The 19,150-nt window shown below is 38.6% G+C and overlaps 1 protein-coding gene across 4 annotated transcripts in view; it reads left to right on the top strand.

Moving 5' to 3' along the window:
- Positions 1–19,150, top strand: part of fto (FTO alpha-ketoglutarate dependent dioxygenase) — a 160,106-nt gene that overhangs the window by 108,222 nt on the left and 32,734 nt on the right. Inside the window, exon 9 of one of the 4 annotated variants that reach the window (XM_048184625.1) lies at positions 811–985. The exons of the other annotated variants lie outside the window; for them this stretch is intronic. Coding sequence (XP_048040582.1) covers positions 811–961 — 151 coding nt within the window. The 3' untranslated portion in view covers positions 962–985. Of the gene's footprint in view, positions 1–810; positions 986–19,150 lie in introns of those variants that run through there. 4 annotated transcript variants of the gene reach the window in all.

Raw genomic sequence — 19,150 nt, 5'->3', positions numbered from 1 at the left:
CCGTATGTAGAATTAGATTAGAGACAATGTGGAACTCGCGGGAGCAGCCTGGACCGGAGCTTGATGCACTGTAGCGGTAGTTGCAGGTCCCACCTCTCTGCTGGCTGCTCTTGTGTGTGAGCTGCTGCAGTGTTTGTCTAAGTCATAATGAACTCTAATAAGCTGAATAAATCATGCTGACTCTGTTGAGCTCTAAAGGTACAAGCTGGCATTGATGGAGGGCCCAACTGTTGGGGATAGCTTCAGTGAAGAACAGGCAGTAAATACAACTAAAATTCAAAATACAAAATTCCCCTTCATGTTATTGTTCTTCCAAGTTGAATTGAGCAAGGTGTTACAATAATGAAATGTGTTCATGGGTTGAGATCTCTATGCCAGATTGTAAAGTCCAAACAACTAGCAGAGCATTTACAAACATGGAAACTATTTTGCTCACAAATGGATAATACTAAGGTTGCACAATCATTGGTTAAAAGGTTAGTTCTCCCAAAAAATGAAATTTCTGTCATAAAGTACTCACCCTCATGTCATTCCATACCCGTAAGGCCTTTGTTCATCTTTGGAACACAAATTAAGATATTTTTGATGAAATCCATGAGCTATCTGAACCACACATGGGCAGCAATGTCATTGCACCTTTTGACGTCCAGAAAGGTAGTTAAAAAGTGTTGTTAAAATAATGGTTCAAACCTAATGTTATGATGCGACAAGAATACTTTTTGTGCGCAAAAAAGAAACAAAAATAACGACTTTATTCAACAATTTTAACCGTTGTCATATGTAGTGAACTCAGTGCAGGCTTCCTTGCAGGCTTCCAAACGCCAACTCTGTATTGGCCGAAGCTGAAAATGAAGCTGAAGCTGCACGACGCATGAATGTGACGCTGACACAGGATCTGGCCAATAATGAGCTGACATTCGGACGTAAACAAGTAAGCCTGCACTGTGTTCACTACATATGACAACGGTTCAAATTGTTGAATAAAGTCGTTATTTTTGTTTTGTTTTTGTGCACAAAAAGTATTCTCATCGCTTCATAACATTAAGGTTGAACCACTTTAGTCACATTGACTATTTTAACCATGTTTTTAACTACCTTTCGGGACGTCAAATGGTGCAATGACGTTGCTGCCTATGTGTGGATCAGATACCCTCGGATTTCATCAAAAATATCTTAATTTGTGTTCTGAAGATGAACGAAGGTCTTACGGGTGTGGAACTACATGAGGGTGAGTACTTAATGACAGAAATTTCATTTTTGGGTGAACTAACCCTTTAAGGTAAATTGTTGAGTATGCACATATCTTTATGTATCTTAAGTTTTTGTAAATGTGTGTTCAAATATATGACTGTGATGAATGATTACTATGTTGTGTATTTGTGAGTTGTATGTCTGTAATCTGGTATGCCTATGTAAGAACCATGTCATGTGCTCTTTTATTGTTTGGAATGTTTTTTTTTTTTTATTATTATTATTTCTTCTATAAAAGTCTATAAATTCTCAGTAAATCTACAAATGCAGTTAAATGGAAACTTGTTACCACACATTTTGTTTTAATATGTCAATTTGCTGTATTGCTTGGAAACAGTAAAGTCTGCCATTATTTATTTACGTCTTGTTAATTGAGACATTTTCTCCACTGTGTGTCTGTAAGTACTATAGTGACTTGACTGCACAGAAATGCACATAGTACTACCTACTGATTAATTCTGCTCTGTCCTTATTGAGACATGTTATCTACAACTGTTGTTAATGCACTGGGATAATTGCACTGGGCTGTAATTACAGCCTCAGACTTCAAAAGTATTTGTGTGTAACATCAGTCTTCACACATAAAGAGTGTGATTTACTGTAAAACTTCATTTAAGGCAACTAGTCTCACAGATTGTGATTAGGGTTACGAATGGAGATAGTCTGTGTGCCATCAGAGATAGACAGGTTAGAACAGGATCTGAACAATATTACAGCACAATGCTGCAGGTTATGAAAAATAATTAGAGATGCTTGTGTGCGTGTGTGTGTGTTTGAGGAATAAAAACACTCTCACTGTTTTGAAGTTGCATATTACAGTTTTTACAACTTTCATTGCGTGTGCACTCTCTTTTAATTCCCCTTCAAATGAAGACCATTACTCTCACTTTCGCATACTGTTATTAAGGGAGGAAAAATATTAAAGTAGCTATTGCATTAAAAATCTTAAGTGCGCATTAATGAGAAAATAATGCACCGCAAATGATTCTCGCCTTCTATTCTGAGCGCCGAGGAGACGTCACAGGTATCAGATACACTGAAGCAAGAGCAAAAAGCGTGTTGTGTGTCACCAACACAATAGCTTCAAGATTATTTGAAAAGAATACTGAAGATAAATGGACAATTTATGTCATATTGTATCCAGTTTTATTTTATTTTTTATTGAAACGCCAAAGCTAATAAAAAACATCAAATAGGCAGCAGCCAGTTTCCAAGTTGTTTCTAAAGGTTTCCTGGCATCATGTCCAAAGCCCCTGAAATGCAAACTATAATTAGAGAGAGTGAATGAAAACGAGAAGGAGGGGAAGGAAAGCGCTTAACGTTAAGCGCACGATCGGGCGTTTGAACCGCTCAGAGTTCAGGCTTCTCGGTTTTGTGTTGCTGTCAGACTGTGTCACCGTGTTAGACTGTGTACTTGTGTGAATTCACAGGAATAAAGATGAGATGAATCAGATGTGCGCGTATGAAAGCTAGGGAGTGTGTGCCTGCATAAAGAAGAGACTAAAAAGAAGAAGCCGAGAGGAAAAAAAAAACCTCGGCTTTGGTTTTTCAGGCCCACTGGCAGAACTAAACAAACGGGTGCGTATTGCAGGGGGAGCACATTAACTGTAACGGCTCTTGATCTGTTCGAGCTGAGAGTGCTGTCGGCATGGCTAATAAACACTTCATTTAGTTTTAATGGTGCTGGCGCCTCTCGGCAGCCTTCAAAAGCCCTCTTTATTTGGGTCATTTATGTCTTTCCTCGAGGAGCACCCTGGGGACGCGGGATCTGTCCACACTGCTGCGTGCCGCAGCATTTGAAAGCAAGGGGGAAATTAATAGGGCTATCTCTAAAAAATAAATAAATGATGGGCAGAATGCCGCCAACCAGCCCGCTGAGCTTATTAAAGAGGGAGAGAGACACTCGCAGAAAGAGAGATTTTAATATGAATTTTGCACCTTTTAATGTGTGAGTATTTTCCTTTTCCTCTTTGATTTTTCTTTTCTTCTCGCCCTCCCTCCGTCTTCGCTGGCTCTCTGTTTCAGATGGAGTAAATGTAAACATGGCAATTATGGATTGTGTGAGAGTTAATTACTGGGTGTGCTCCTGCCCTGGGGGACGTTTGGCAGCGTGTTTGCGTTGATAAAACGTTCTACTCATCAGCAGCCCTCCAATGGTGGCTCAGCCCTCCGAGAGTGGACCGAAGGGAACCAATCCCTGGAGTCCTCATGGCTCAAGGACCAATTAGTATTAAGCAGAATTAATCTAAACGGAATATTGCCATCAGAGGGGGTCCACTGGAGGTGAGGGGGAATTAACCGACCGGATTCATCGGCTGGGTCTTTTTAACGGCCTGCTCTTGCTTCCTCCTTCTGGCAGTCTGAAGTAAAGATTTTTTTTTTTTTTTAAATGACACATTTGGGCTGGAATGATAGAGTGTTCTTAAATGTCTTAATGAGGACAACAAGCAAACAAAAGTCAAAACAGCTTATTTTGTCTGTGTAAAATAAGCTGTGTTGACTTAAGCTCTAAAAAATGTAGCTTCTTCGTCTGTGGTTCCATGAAGAACTTTTAACCTTTCAACTGCACAAAAGGATCGGTGCACTCTTAAAAATATAGGTTCTTTATTGACATTAATCGCTCCATGAAGAAACTTTCCATTGGACAAAAGGTCCTTTAAAGTGGAAAAAAGGTTATTTGGAACATTAAAGGGTTAGTTCACCCAAAAATGAAAATTCTGTCATTAATTACTCACCCTCATATCGTTTCACACCCATAAGACATTCATTCATCTTCGGAACACAAATTAAGATATTTTTGATAAAATCCGATGGCTCAGTGAGGCCTCCATTGACAGCAAGATAATTAACACTTTCAAATGCCCAGAAAAGTACTAAAGACATATTTAAATAAGTTCATGTGACTACAGTGGTGCAACCTTAATGTTATGAAGCGACGAGAATATTTTTGTGTGCCAAAAAAACAAAATAACGACTTACTTTATGTAATTGCATAATTTCCAGAATTTTGTGGATAGAAGTTCACATTAAAAGCTAAAAGTTAAAGGTGCTTTATGTAAGAATGACAGCTAGTGGTTGAAATGGGTACTGCAGTCCAAATTCAAAATATTGTTTGCACCGCCCCCTCCTCCTCAGACTAAATGCTCTCGCGGGTTGCCAGTTCGAAGACACGCAACAGGAGCGAGCTCAGTTGACATTGGAAGGCGAGGAAACTTACACACTGAAAGATAATTAGTTGATTTATTGATTTATGATGCGTTGATATCGTGTTTTAATATGCTCCTGTTCATAGAGATTTTTTAGATGGATGCTGAGGCTTTTTAGGTCGGGTAGAATCTGCAATCTCTGACCCAGCTTGTTGCAGCTTCCATGTGTTTTCCGGCGACTGGCAACCCGGGGTGGCGAAATACTATTGGGTAAATTGGCAACGTGTGGTCTTGCACAGACTAAAACAAAAACAGAAATTCCAACACGGACCGTAAATTTTAAAGTAAAATAACTGGCTGTAGCAATGGTTTTCAGAGAAACAAGTATGCGAACTCAGCATGTTTAATAAATATCTGCAAACATATTATGGTAATTTTATGCTTTAGTACAGTCAAAAACTTACATAGAGCACCTTTAAAAGCTGGAGGGTTTGAATGTTTGTACAAATGTATGTTTAGAGCATAAACTATTGTAATATAATATAAAATAAAATTATAATTATCAAATATTAATTTCATCTAGGGTTTCAGCTGACAAAAAGTTTGAGAACCCCTCTCCTATCACACGGAAACTTTTTTTCTAGTACATTAATCCGATGCAAAGATTTGCTGTGGTTTTGGTCTAGATGAGCACTGGTTCACTTCCCTTGTGTACTCTATTGATTAGGGGCAAATGCGGCTCCATTAGGGTGCAGTAAGTGTGCACGCTTGTTTGGGGTGAGAGATGTGACATCGCGACCCCAACTGCAGTGTAGAATTGATTTGCTCCAGCTGGAGAGAATAGAAGTCGGGTCAAGGTTAACCCTGCCAGGCCTCGTGCACAATTATGCTACATTAGCCTGTTAGCGGTCAAACAGGATGGGTCCTGGTCAGCTAATTAGCACTTTCTCATCATATGAGCACTGACAGGAATTCACAGCCTTCCATTGATCCTCTTTTATCTGTTTTCCATTTCGCAGTCCTGTCCCAAGTAAGCAAGCGCACCTGACTAGAGCTTCTCTGCGGAAAACGCGCTCATTTGATTACCTGGAAACGATTAGCACTAGTTGTCCCACGATGCTACGCTAATACACTCAGCACTGCAATGCTTTCTCACTGGAGTTCTGTAGGAGGTTGTATTCAGATTTCACGAGTTAAAGAGTTGATTTAGTAGCCCGTGGAGAGCGAGTCGGAGTCTCTTTGCCTCCGAGCCATCTGCGTTCACATCAAAAGCAGGTCAAAATTCACAAACGTCGTTTCGTGCAAGCAACCCCAGTGCCTGTTTACACACATACTCTGAAAGCTACAGGGTTTTATGCGCTGTGACAGCTGCTGAGATGAGCGCTGCGTTTGAAGACTGATCTCCTGGAGTTGCAGGTGGAAGTGTTGGGGATGCTCAAGCGAGTGAGAAGCAGCTAGTTGCCTTTTATGATAGTGTGATACATAGTCTCTTTCTCTCTCTCTCACACTGAGAGTCTGATTCATTTTTGTGTTTTTGAAATCTTTCCCTCTATACATGTGCTCACACACACACTTGCTATCGGTAATTTCTTCCTTCTGCGATTAAAGCAAGGAAGTGTCAGAGGCACGGCGTCTTTGTCTCTGTCTCGTGGTGAAACACTGATCCCCCTGTCACATCACACCTAATCCCCTCATACAGCAAACTGCCATTGTCTTCATTTCACTTCCTCTTTTTCTGCTTTGCTGTCTGTCCTCTCTCTCTCTCTCTCTTTCTCCTACTGTCTTTCACTCTCGTTTATTTACTTTTCACAACATGCTGGCATTTGGATGCTGCTTTGTCACCCAGCAGTTAAAATGTCTGTGACTCCATCTGTTTTCACACTGTAATAGAAAGCATTTATCATAAATCAATATTCACACTCTACCTTGAAGGGTTAGTTCACCCAAAAATGAAATTTCTGTCATTAATTACTCGCCCTCATGTCATTCCAAACCCGTAAGACCTTTGTTCATCTTCAGAACACAAATTAAGATATTTTTGATGAAATCCGTGAGCTTTCTGGTCTGCAATGTTATTACCACATTCAAAGCCCAAAAAAAGGTAGTAAAGACATCATTCTCCTATTATCTTCACATAGTAAACACAGTGCAGTGCTTCCGGGTTCAACGTCAGAACGCCGGCTCAGTATTGGTCGACACTGTTCACGTGAGCACCACGATGTTTGCACTTGATGCTGACGCAGGAGAGCTGGCCAATAACGAGCCGCCGTTTTGACCTTGAACCCGGAAGTGCTCCACTGTGTTTACTATGTGAACAGCGTAGGAGACTGACATGGAAAAGACGAAATTGTTAAATAAAGTTGTTTTTTGCACACAAAAAGTATTCTCGTCGCTCGTCATTTTAAAGGTGCCCTAGAACGTTCTTTCACAAGATGTAATATAAGTCTAAGGTGTCCCCTGAATGTGTCTGTGAAGTGTCAGCTCAAAATACCCCATAGATTTTTTTTTTTATTAATTTTTTTAACTGCCTATTTTAGGGCATCATTAACTATGCGCCGATTCAGGCTGCGGCCCCTTTAAATCTTGCGCTTCCTGCCCCCCAAGCTCTTGACTGTAATACAGTGCATAAACAAAGTTCACACAGCTAATATAATATTTACAAGATGTTCGTCATGCATGCTGCATGCATGCTTCAGATCATGTGAGTATAGTATTTATTTGGATGTTTACATTTGATTCTGAATGAGTTTGATAGCGCTCCGTGGCTAAAGCTAACATTACACACTGTTGGAGAGATTTATAAAGAATGAAGTTGTGTTTATGCATTATACAGACTGCAAGTGTTTAAAAATGAAAATAGCGACGGCTCTCTTGTCTCCGTGAATACAGTAAGAAACGATGGTAACTTTAACCACATTTAACAGTACATTAGCATCATGCTAATGAAACATTTAGAAAGACAATTTACAAATATCACTAAAAATATCATGATATCATGGATCATGTCAGTTATTATTGCTCCATCCGCCATTTTTCGCTATTGTTCTTGCTTGCTTACCTAGTCTGATGATTCACCTGTGCAGCTCCAGACGTTTTGCCCTTGTGTAATGCCTTGAACATGAGCTGGCATATGCAAATATTGGGGGCGTACATATTAATGATCCCGACTGTTACGTAACAGTCTGTGTTATGTTGAGATTCGCCTGTTTTACGGAGGTCTTTTAAACAAATGAGATTTACATAAGAAGGAGGAAGCAATGGAGTTTGAAACTCAATGTATGTCCATGTACTGAACTCTTTTTATTCAACTATGCCAAGGTAAATTCAAGTTTTGATTCTAGGGCACCTTTTACATTTTAACAATCAGATTTTCTACAGCTATGGCCAACTACACAGCCCACAAGTAAAATTAGGGCGTCTAGTAGCAGGAACACCTACTAGCGACTTCCAGCAATAAAATCAATGTGATATAGACTTTAGAGAGGAAGAATGAATCAAAGAATGAACCAGTGTACAGTATGAAGATCTGAATGGAATGGGCAAATGAATTAATGGTTGTGTGATATTTTAACAGATGTCTTTGAATGCGGGTAAGATGTTAGGCCTAATTTGGGTTTGGCCCTTTTGTTGAGAATGTTCTCAGGTGAAGAATGCTGCCATTACAGATCCCCCACGTGATTTACTGGGATTGAGCACAAGCGCAGGCCTCAGGCTAAGAGGGTCATCATGACAATTATACAATCTTGTTTTCTCTTTCTTTGCAACCCTGCCCTACATTCCTCTGGGTAATTTACAGCACTGCAGTGAATAGCTACTTCATTTTGGCATTTGTGACATATTGACATATTTTTGCTGTTAAACAATGTTTAAGGTGGAGATACATGGGGTATAATTACAGGTTCACTCTGTACCAGAGTTTAGTGAGATGTCAACAAACCCAACTTTCCACCTCTTTGAGAAGAAGAGAATTACAGATAAAAGAGGCGAAATTAAAAGAGAGGAGACATGTTGTTTGTTTAACATACTGGCCATTGTTCTGCCAAATCTGGTTAAAGGAATAGTTCACCCAAAAATGACCCTGTAATTCGAATAATTTACTCACCATTGTGTCATGTTTTTAAGAATATCCAGGCTGCTCTTTTCCATACAATAAAAAAAAAGAAAAAAAATTGCAGGGTCATTCGAAATTTAAATCTCATTCACATTTACATTCAAATATTGTATATAATGTGTCAGTATGGGTTATTCCATGCGTTTGCATTCTCATTGCGATTGTCATTTAAGTTAAATGAATTAAAAGTTAAGTTAAATGAAGTTAAAAAAAAATGTTCATTTGGAATCTTGGAATTAAAAATGGAATGAAAAGTAGGACGGAGTGTGTAGAAACCAGGACAGAGGAAACTTATGTTTCTCTGGAAAAACAAACGTGCCAAAATTAGTTTGAGACAATAAATAGTGATAAACAAACAACATGCACAAAGTGAAGGGCTGCAGTAAAAAACAAAAAAAACAAACATTTTCTTTATTCTTTCTCCAAACAGGCATATTCCAGTGGTCTGTAAATCCAACGCAGCTTCTTGTTAAATGTCTGGTAAAATATCATGTGATCATGAGAGCTCATTAACAATATTTTCATTTTTATCTTTGGAAAGGTTACAAACTAACAACAGATGTACTGTATGATCTCTTTTTCCCCCCAATGTGTCTATCCATCTGCATGTTGCTCGGGATGTCATCTAGTTTTGTGGGTTTCTTGGATATAAGGTCCCAAAAATGGGTTTGTGTGTGTGGTGTTTGTTTGTGCCACCTTTTTCTGCTTGTTTTAATTGTGGCGGGTGGAGGAATCCGCGGTTGCACATTCATGTGCTCAGAGCAAGGATAAGGGCCAATTATGAGGAACGCAGAGGGAGACAGAGTGGCAGAGACAGGAAAGGAAGGCCTGGTTTGCAGCTGGCCTCCTTACTGGTGCGATGCAGTCTGTCTCATGTGTGTCTCTCTCTCTGCTCTTGTACTGTAAAGTTCTGCAGTTGTTAATTTTGGTTTCCCTTTTCTCTCTCCAGCATTTGCGCTCTGTGTGGCCAATTAGAGCATGGCTTATGGGGGAGTGTGGAGATTAGCTGTGTTCTGCTGTTTCCTGGCCATGCTGTGTGGAGGGATCGAGTGGGTGTGTTCCTTTGTGCTAAGCACTTCCTCTGTCCTCAGGACCCACCGACTCTTCTTACTAGACATGCAAAACCGCATATTATTAAAATGAGTCAAAGCAGGGTCAGGCCAGGGATCCTGGGCTTCTAGTTAAAGGGATTGTTCACCCTAAAAGGAAAATTCTGTCATCATTTACTCAACATGTACGACTTTATTTCTTTTGTGGAACGCTAAAGAGGATATATTTTGGATGTTTTTTTGTCCGGATAAAAAGGCACAGAAACACTTTTTTTTTTTCTCAAAAAAAATTGTTTTGTGTGTGTTCCACATTAAAGTTAAGTGCATGATGACCGATTTTTCATTATTGAGTATACTATCCCTTTAATACCAATTAGTCTAATAGTCATATAGGCAACTCATGAACTAGTTGTCAAATGTTGTAACTGCAGGCCCTGTAAAATTACACTACCATTCAGAAGTATGGGGTCAGTAAGATTTTGTTTCTGATAGAAGTCTATTTATTGATAGAAGGCTACATTTATTTGGAAAAAAGAAAGAAAAAGTAAAACAGTAATATTATGAAATATTTTCATAGTATAAGTATGGTATACTTATTATACTTATATACTAATATAGTAATATTATGAACTTTTTCTCTATTTATGTGTGTGTATATATATATATATATATATATTTATATTTACCTACGTATTGTAAAATGTAATTTACTCCTGTGATGGCAAAGCTGAATTTTCAGCATTACTATTCTCCAGTCTTCAGTGTCACATGATCCTTCAGAAGTCATTCTAATATGCTGATTTGGGGCTCAAGAAACATTTTTTTTTATTAACACCGTTGAAAAAGTGCTCAGGAATCTCTGATGAATATAAAGTCTTTTATAACATTATAGTCTTTTAAAATGGTAACACTTAACAATACAGTTCATTAGTTAACAATAGTTAACTACATTAGTTAATGAACTAATAATGAACTGCACTTCTACAGTGTTTATTAATCTTTCTTAATGTTAAATTCAACATTTACTAATTCATTATTAAAATCAATAGTTGTATTTGTTAACATTAGTTAATGCACTGTGAACTAACATGAACAAACAATGAACAACTGTAGTTTACTTTTAACATTAACAAAGATTAACAAATACAGTAACAAATGTATTGCTCATGGTTAGTTCATTTTAGTTAATACATTAACTAATGTTAACAAAAAAGAGTTATTGTAAAGTGTTACCTTTATAACATTATAGTCTTTACATTCACTTTTGATCATATATGCATCCTTGTGGAATAGAAGTATTGATTTCTTTCAAAATAAATCAAACCAATTTACTGATCCTAAACTTTTGAACAGTTGTGTAGGTTGTAATTTTCAGTTGATAAAAATATAATGTAATGAATAAAAATAAATAAATAAATAAATAAACCATTTAAAATGACAAATGTGAAATTATATAAAAAGTAAAAAAAAAAAAAAAATGTATATAAATATAAAAAAAAAAAAAAGAATTGTGCAAAAATGTTTGCAGAGCAAGAACAAAACTACTGCCCCAACCAGGCTAGCAGAATAAAATAGCCTCACTGTTGAGCCCTGAGTGGTGCTTGGTTATTCTGATCTGATCAAAGGTTGTTTTGGCCTGAAAAGTTTGAGAGCCTCTAAAGCACAACAAGTTTCAACTGCACAGATGAGTCTCTTCTACAGTGACTGGTCGTCAGGTTTTGGTTAGGTACGTCAGGTATGGTTATTTGAGAAGTTCATGTCCTGAGGTGAATATGTATAGCTACAGAGTTAAGGTCCTGACCCGGGGGGAAGCTCGTCTTATCTCCTTTCATCCACATCACTCAAAATGATGGTGTTCTGGGTTCGGCTCATCGCTGTGTGATAAAGAAAACAGCGCATCGTTTGTCAGGCGGATCCACTGACAAAACCCCCATTAAGATCCCAGCCTGAGGCTTTAGGTGGACGAGTCATTGCCTGTCTGTTTTGAGTGACAGTTGATAAAGTGTCGCCTGCGTAGGGAGGACATATTTGTTTACAGATCACTCTCTGGCTAATTGTAGGTGTCTTTTTTTCCCCAACCCAGCGTCCCTCATCAGAAGCTTCACTCTTCTGTCTGTCTTCAAACTTACCGCTCCCCTCCAAATGAGTCTTGACACTGTGGAGAAACGGCTAATGGATCTGTGTAATGGCTTCTGATGACAAACTCCACGCTTGGAGAACCATGTAATCTCTCCACAATTAATTAAAGCGCTTACCGCTCTCTTACACACACATATGCACACACTCTCTCCACCTCTTCCTCCTCCTCCCTCTCCTTTTCTTTTCCTAAGCAGATGTGGCTAAATGACAGGAATAGCATCGCTGTCAGCGGTAAAAAATGAAGGCCTGGCCTGTTAACAAAGAGAGGGGTGATATGAGACACAGATGCGGGGTTATCGCTGCCGTAACGCTGGGATGGATGCGAGGGTCCTGCGCTCCTTAGCATCTGCAGCTAGGCACTAGTAATTACCAAAACAACCCCCAGCAGCACAACAGTCTGTCAACACCTCACGCTATACCACACCACAAAGAGATGAAGAGGTAATGTGTGTGGCAGTTCTGTCTATACCGTGAAAAAGATTGTTAAATTAGTTGTATTTGATTGGCTGGAATAACTTTCCTCTGTCACTGCTGTGAACTGGTTACTGATTCTATAAGAATGGTGTGCTAGGTGTCCACAGAAAAGTTATTATTATAATTTTATAAGTGTTTATTGATTTGATCAAAATATATGTTTTAGTGCTGTTTAAATTAAGATAATTAAATGATGTTTTATTAACAAAATTCGGGAGGAGCAATGTTCAAATAATCTGACTAATCATCACGTCATCTCGGCCAGCTGTCAGCAATCAGTAATCAACATATCTACCCAATCAGCACGAGTGAAAGCATATATATAAGACACGGTCGACTCACCCATATTCCTCGACAGTTTGACAGCATCCCTCCACCACCCCGTCTCCTCACACCTGCACTGGTTACTTTCTGGAATACTAACCAGAATGGGGGGAGTAATCTGGGTTCGGGCCAAGATACCGAGCTCGGAGCCCTCTCCTCGGACAGCACGCCAAATACGCATACTACTACGCATACTATTTTCTATCTGATTATTAGTAAGTGTGAACTCGTGAAATGTTTAACCGGATGTTTAACACATTTCACAAATTTGATTTTACAACTTTCAAGTTTTAGTCTAATACTTTGTACAATTTATATATATATATATATATATATATATATATATATATATATATATATATATATATATATATATATATATATATATATATATATATATATATATATATATATATATATATATACTTTGTAAAAAAAATTATCAGACAATGTATATATATATATATATATATATATATATATATATATATATATATGAATTCAGGGTGATTGGGACACTTTTTCTAAGTCATCTCAATGGCAAATATATATATATATATATATATATATATATATATATATATATATATATATGTACATTTTTTAAATCAGAAGTAAGAATATATATAGGATTTATATATGTATACTGTATATATAGGATTGAGTTGTTGAATGAATGGAAAAATGTCAAACTGTAGTGATGTGATTATCGTTTTTATTTGGAAATCTTCAGTTCAGTTGTTTTGTGGCGGCTGGTTTCTAATTTGGAAGATAAGGATGAGTGGCCACAAAATGCGTTTAGCTCTATACCTATTACCACATCATCTGTTCAGTCCCATTAATAATTAGTTACAGCAAATCCTGCATGAACTCCTCTCAGCCTTGAGAGAACTCTGCTATCCCTTCAACTCCATCACCTTTTCTGTTTGTCTTTTTCACCTTTGTGCTTTTGTTTTCTTTTTCCACTGTGATATCGATCCGAACGCCAAAGCATAATTAAGCTCATTTTAGAGATAATTCCTCCATCTTAGTTGATGTTTTATAAATAAATGAGAAATTCTCTATGCTTTGTGTAAGTTTTGATAGGAGCCATCAGTTTGGAGTTGCTTTCGCCATTGATTTGATTAAAGGCATTATGCATTGTTTAATGAGTTTTACACTTGGCTGGGTGGAGAAGAATTGCAACACGTTCTTTGACCCAAAACTCACTCGTTTTCCTTTCTTTCCTGATCCTCTGTCCTCCTCATCCTCCTCTTCCAGCAAAGAAGAGCCGGCATTGGCACACAGCGCAAACATCGCACAAATCACTGGAGCCTTTTATTTGGAAATGTATTTGTTTTCCCCCCTTCAAATTGATTCTCGAAATCAGTTTTGCTTTAATTTCCATTTTCATAAGAGTTTAATAACTACAGCAGGAATTAATATGAAGATTGGTTACCTACCGTATGCGAGAGAATGTTGGGAGAATCACAAAAAAAAAAAAAAAAAAAAAAATTCACAGTGCCGCAAATTCCCTCGCAATTAGAATTCTCCAAAAAAAAAGAAAAGAAAAAAATATTTTTCCCGCTCTCTCTCTCTCTCTCACCTTCTCTTTTTCTTTCAGTCTCACTCTTTCATTTAGCTTTCGAAGCAGTCTTGTTTAGACACCCAGTTCATACCTGTGTCTGTTCAAAAAATGCAGCGTATAAAAGATGAGCTGAATATGTTTGGCTGAATATTGCCCTCCTTCCCTGTGCCGATCTGTCTTGCTTAGGGAAGCAATCCTAGGTGCAGTGGATAAACTAATATCAGAGCATCACCTCAGAGAGACAATACAAACGATGGGGTAATCTTTCATCTCTTTATGCATACAGGGAAATATGAAAAATTGCAGTTTAGGAATATTTCTGTGAGATTGGAGGCTCAAGCGGCGGTCGCCGCGGCGCCCAGGGCCACTTCTGACGCCATGACAACCAGAGGAAGAGTGATGAGAGTATTATGCCCGCCTGTCGCCCCGCTACGAGCCCCCTGCCAGGGCCGCACGTCAACGCACACACACATGCTATTTCTCTCATCGCCGTGATTGACAGCTGGGCTTGACATAATTGTCTCCGTCATCTCTCTCTCCGGTCGCTTTATTGCTCCTGCTGCGGTGGCGTCTCTGCTGGAAGAGAAAGATAAATCTGTCATTTATCACTCCTCCTTTCATCCCTCCATCACTCGACTCTAACAGACCCTGTTAAGGGGGTAATCTGCCTGTGTTAGCCAGCGAGCCTATTCATCACCACGAGCAGACCCGGAGGGGTCACGCCGCTCATCCCGTCCCTGGTCCCTGTGCGCTGCAGCTAGGCCGGCGGTGAGAGCGAACTGGTGTGAGCGAAGCTCAGGATCAAACTCAGGGCAAACAGAACAGGCTCACAGCAATAAGGTGGCATTAGGCTGGGATTGACGCTCACGCTCGGGTCTGAACTCCCTTGATTAGATCTCATATTAGCTTTTAGCATATGGCTAACACCTGAAAACCCCAGTGCACCGAGTAAGCCCTGGGACTTATTGAACACACAGCCATATCCCTTGCCTGTGCTCAAGATGATATCAAAATCCTGTTGATGGGTACCTTGGTCATATTGCTAGCCTCTTAATGCTAACTTTGCCTCCATGACCAGCTGTTAGCTGGGCCGTCGCCTTATGTGTCTGAAAACACACCTTATTTTCAGCCCGAAGACCGTCTTGTGTGTGTTTTGGGTGAGGTGATCCCCCCCCCCCCCCCCCAACAATCATAGAAAGTGCTGAATCCCCTACAATTTAGCAGGTAAATGTGATTGCCTTCACCTCTGAAGTGTTTTCAGAGAGAGAGAGGATTTTATTTGGTAGTTTATTGCGTCATCTTTCTCTAAAGCTTCTTTGTTGCAGAGAGTCTCTGAGCGTCTCTGTTTACTCCCCATATATATGTATTATCAGTCTATCTCTCCTCCCCTTCAATATATACTTCTTTTTTTTCTTTTTCTTTTTTTACTTCACAACCGACTGCTTATTTCTCTCTCTCTCTCTTGTTTTTGTTTTATTCAGCTAAATAACTTCTCCGTCCCTGGGTAAATCTGAGAAATATGTATGTGTGTGAGAGTAAGGGAACCGTTCGGGGTAGATGAGATCAGCGTTCTCATATCTCACTCGCCGTGTGTAGATTTATTGGGCTTCGATAAGCAACAAGCGAGCCATCACTCTGGGCCAATAGACTGCCTCCTGCCTGCCTGTACTTATTTCACAGGACCGCTCAGCTCCACACCAGCGGCCCCCGTGGGTCTTCTCTGCACCAGAGGCTGCCCACACAACTGCCTGAGTCATTACCTGTTATTATATAAAGAAATGGCACACAGAAGGGGATGAATGTTGATAGGTTTCACTCTTGGATGCTTTAAGGTGAATGTAGACTGTCTTTTTCCTTCTTTCTACTCTGTCTCTCTGTCTATAGACTGTCTTTTTCCTCTTACTTCCCTCTCTTTTTTATGTGTGACTAGCCAGATACATGTAAGCAAACAAAATACATTTGATTTGATTTTTTTTTTTTTTTTTTTTTTTTTTTTTGATTTGATACATTTGAAATTATATGTTTAAATCACATTTTAATAGTTATATTTTTGGCTCATTGAATATTTTTTTTTTTTTAAATAAACTTAAATATAGTTGGCTATATTTTGTTAGTCAAAAAGCCATATTTTTCTGGCAAAGTGGTGTTTTTTGATTAATGGGCATCTCAATTAGGGTGGCAGGGTGGGATTGAACTTGAATATTGTAGATAAATGTACACAAAATAAAATAACAAAAAATCTTGAACGCACCCTACTTAATTAACAATAAAATAATCAAAAACAGTAATAAACAGTAGCATTTAAATTAATATTCCCTCATTATAAAGACCTAAAATGACCCACAGTGTCTCAAATCAGTGACTATATATATATATGTTGCTGTATTTTATGTTGCAACCTTATGCTTATTTTCACATCAATACACTACACATCCCATAATGGCAAAGCCAAAAATTTGTTACACCAATTTATTTGAGCGAAAAAAAAAAAAAATTGAGTTCAGCCGGAGTGTGTGTGTGTGTGTATATATATATATATATATATATATATATATATATATATATATATATATATATATATATATATATATATACATACAGGTGCATCTCAATAAAGTAATAAATAAATCATGAAAAAGTTTTTTTTTTTTTTGGTTTTTTTTTTTTCTGTAATTTAATTCAAAAAGTAAAACTTACATTTATTCTAGATTTATTAGACATAAAGTAAAATATTTCCAGACTTTTTTTGTTTTCATTTTGATGAACACTTGATGAAAGCTTGCTGCTCATCAAAATAAAATAAAACAACAGTATCTCAGATTATTAGAATATTTAATTTCAAGTTCTATTAAATTACCATTCTCAGGGTATAAATACTGGGTTTAGGTCAGTAATCCCTACAGCAGTCATGGGGAAGTCTGCTGACTTTTGTCCAGTTGTCAGTTTGTTGACAGTTGTCCAGAAGACGATCATCAAGACCCTCTACAATGAGGGTAAGCCACAGAGGGTCATTGCTGAAAGAGCGGGCTTTTCGCAGAGTGCTGTGCCAAAGCATATTCATGGAAAGCTGACTGGAAGGAAAAAGTGTGGTAGGAAAAGGTGTACAAGTGAAAGGAATGACCGCAGGTTTGAGAAGATTGTCAGGCAAAGCTGATTTAAGAACTTAGGAGAGCTTCAAAAGGAGTGGACTGAAGCTGGAGTGCATCAAGAGCCACCGCACACAGATGTCTTCAGGAAATGGGCTACAACGGTCACATTCCACATACCAAGCCACTTCTGAACCAAAGACAACGTCAGAAGCGTCTTACCTGGGCTAAGGAGAAAAAGAACTGGACTGTTGCTCAGTGGTCCAAAGTCCTCTTTTCAGATGAAAGTAAATTTTGCATTTCATTTGGAAATCAAGGTCCCAGAGTCTAGAGGAAGAGTGGAGAGGCACAGAAACCATGTTGCTTGAAGTCCAGTGTGAAGTTTCCACAGTCAGTGATGATTTGGGCTGCCATGTCATCTGCTGGTGTTGGTCCACTGTGTTTTCTGAAGTCCACAGTCAACACAGCCATCTACCAGGATATTTTAGAGCACTTCCTGCTTCCTTCTGCTGACAAGCTTTATGGAGATGCTGATTTCATTTTCCAGCAGGACTTGGCACCTGCCCACACTGCCAAAGGTACCAAAAGCTGGTTTAGTGACCATGGTGTTACTGTGCTTGATTGGCCAGCAAACTCACCTGATCTGAACTCCATAGAGAATTTATGGGGTATTGTCAAGAGGAAGATGAAAGACACCAGACCCAACAATGCAGATGACCTGAAGGCTGCTATCAAAGCAACATGGACTTCCATTACACCTGAGCAGTGCCACAGGCTGATCGCCTCCATGCCATGCTGAATTGAGGCAGTAATTAAAGCAAAAGGAGGCCCAACCAAGTATTGAGTGCATAGAAATTAACATACTTTTCAGAAGCCTGACATTTCTGTTTAAAATATCCTTTTTTTTATCGATCTTATGAAGTATTCTAATTTATTGAGAATTGTTGTTTTTTTTTTGTTAAATGTGAGCCAAAATCATCACAATTAAAAGAACCAAAGACTTAAAGTACTTCAGTCTGTGTGCACTGAATTTATTTAATACACAAGGTCCACAATTTGAGTTGAATTACGGAAATAAATGAACTTTTCCACGACATTCTAATTTATTGATGCACCTGTATATCGCGTAACTATTCAAACTTATGATTTGACACTTGACATTTAGCCCAGATCGCATCCTAATTCTGTGTTGTGCAGGTGCAGATCCTGTGTGGGTCCAGTCTTGCGTGATTGTTTTAGTCACACTCTGTTTTGATCTTCTAAAAGCCGCACTTGTTCCTGTTGTCAGTTCTTCTTTCAGTGAGTATAGAAACCTGTAGTTCAGAAAGAGGTCAAATAGTCGTTTTTCACAACACATGTTGCCAAATACTGTATAGATTGCCTTTAGACCTTCCTCTCCACACACAGAACCGGTGAGCTTTCTGTTATCGGTGTGTGTGTGTTGCTTTATGTGTGGTATTAGAACCAATCTCTATGTTTGTGAGATGTTACGCACTCCTCTGACCCCTGATATCCTGCTGAGAGAAATTTCATCAGATGACACGCTCTCTCTCATCAGGGGGGGTCTGTCTTCCTCTTTCACTCTCTCTGTCTGAGATATCAAGTGGTGGTATTCTGGGTCTTTTCCAATATCTCAGCAAAATAAGGGATTTGGTCTGGACAACAATAGACCTTCCCCCGATGTGCCTTGTTTTTCTTTTCAAATCCAAAATGAGCTATACACATTGAACCCTGAATTAACCACAACAATGTTTTTATGGTTATTTTCTATTTTGACATAACATTTAGCCTTTTAGGTGATTTTTATGGGCATAAAACATGCATATTTTATCTATTTTTATTTGAGAGATTTTCATTAATAATAGGAACAGTGTGTCTCACTCTGCCGAGGTTGTCTCTTTTCTCCATACACAGACTATATTAGTGAGGACATTGCATAGACTTCCTTTGATTTTATATCAGGTTAATGTTATTTTCTAACTATTTTCTTACTAGCCCAACCC

This window comes from Megalobrama amblycephala, linkage group LG3, assembly GCF_018812025.1.
Source record: "Megalobrama amblycephala isolate DHTTF-2021 linkage group LG3, ASM1881202v1, whole genome shotgun sequence".
Lineage (NCBI taxonomy): Eukaryota > Metazoa > Chordata > Actinopteri > Cypriniformes > Xenocyprididae > Megalobrama > Megalobrama amblycephala.
The sequence above is the reverse complement of the archived record's forward strand: the minus strand, read 5'-3'. Positions and strand labels throughout refer to the sequence as shown.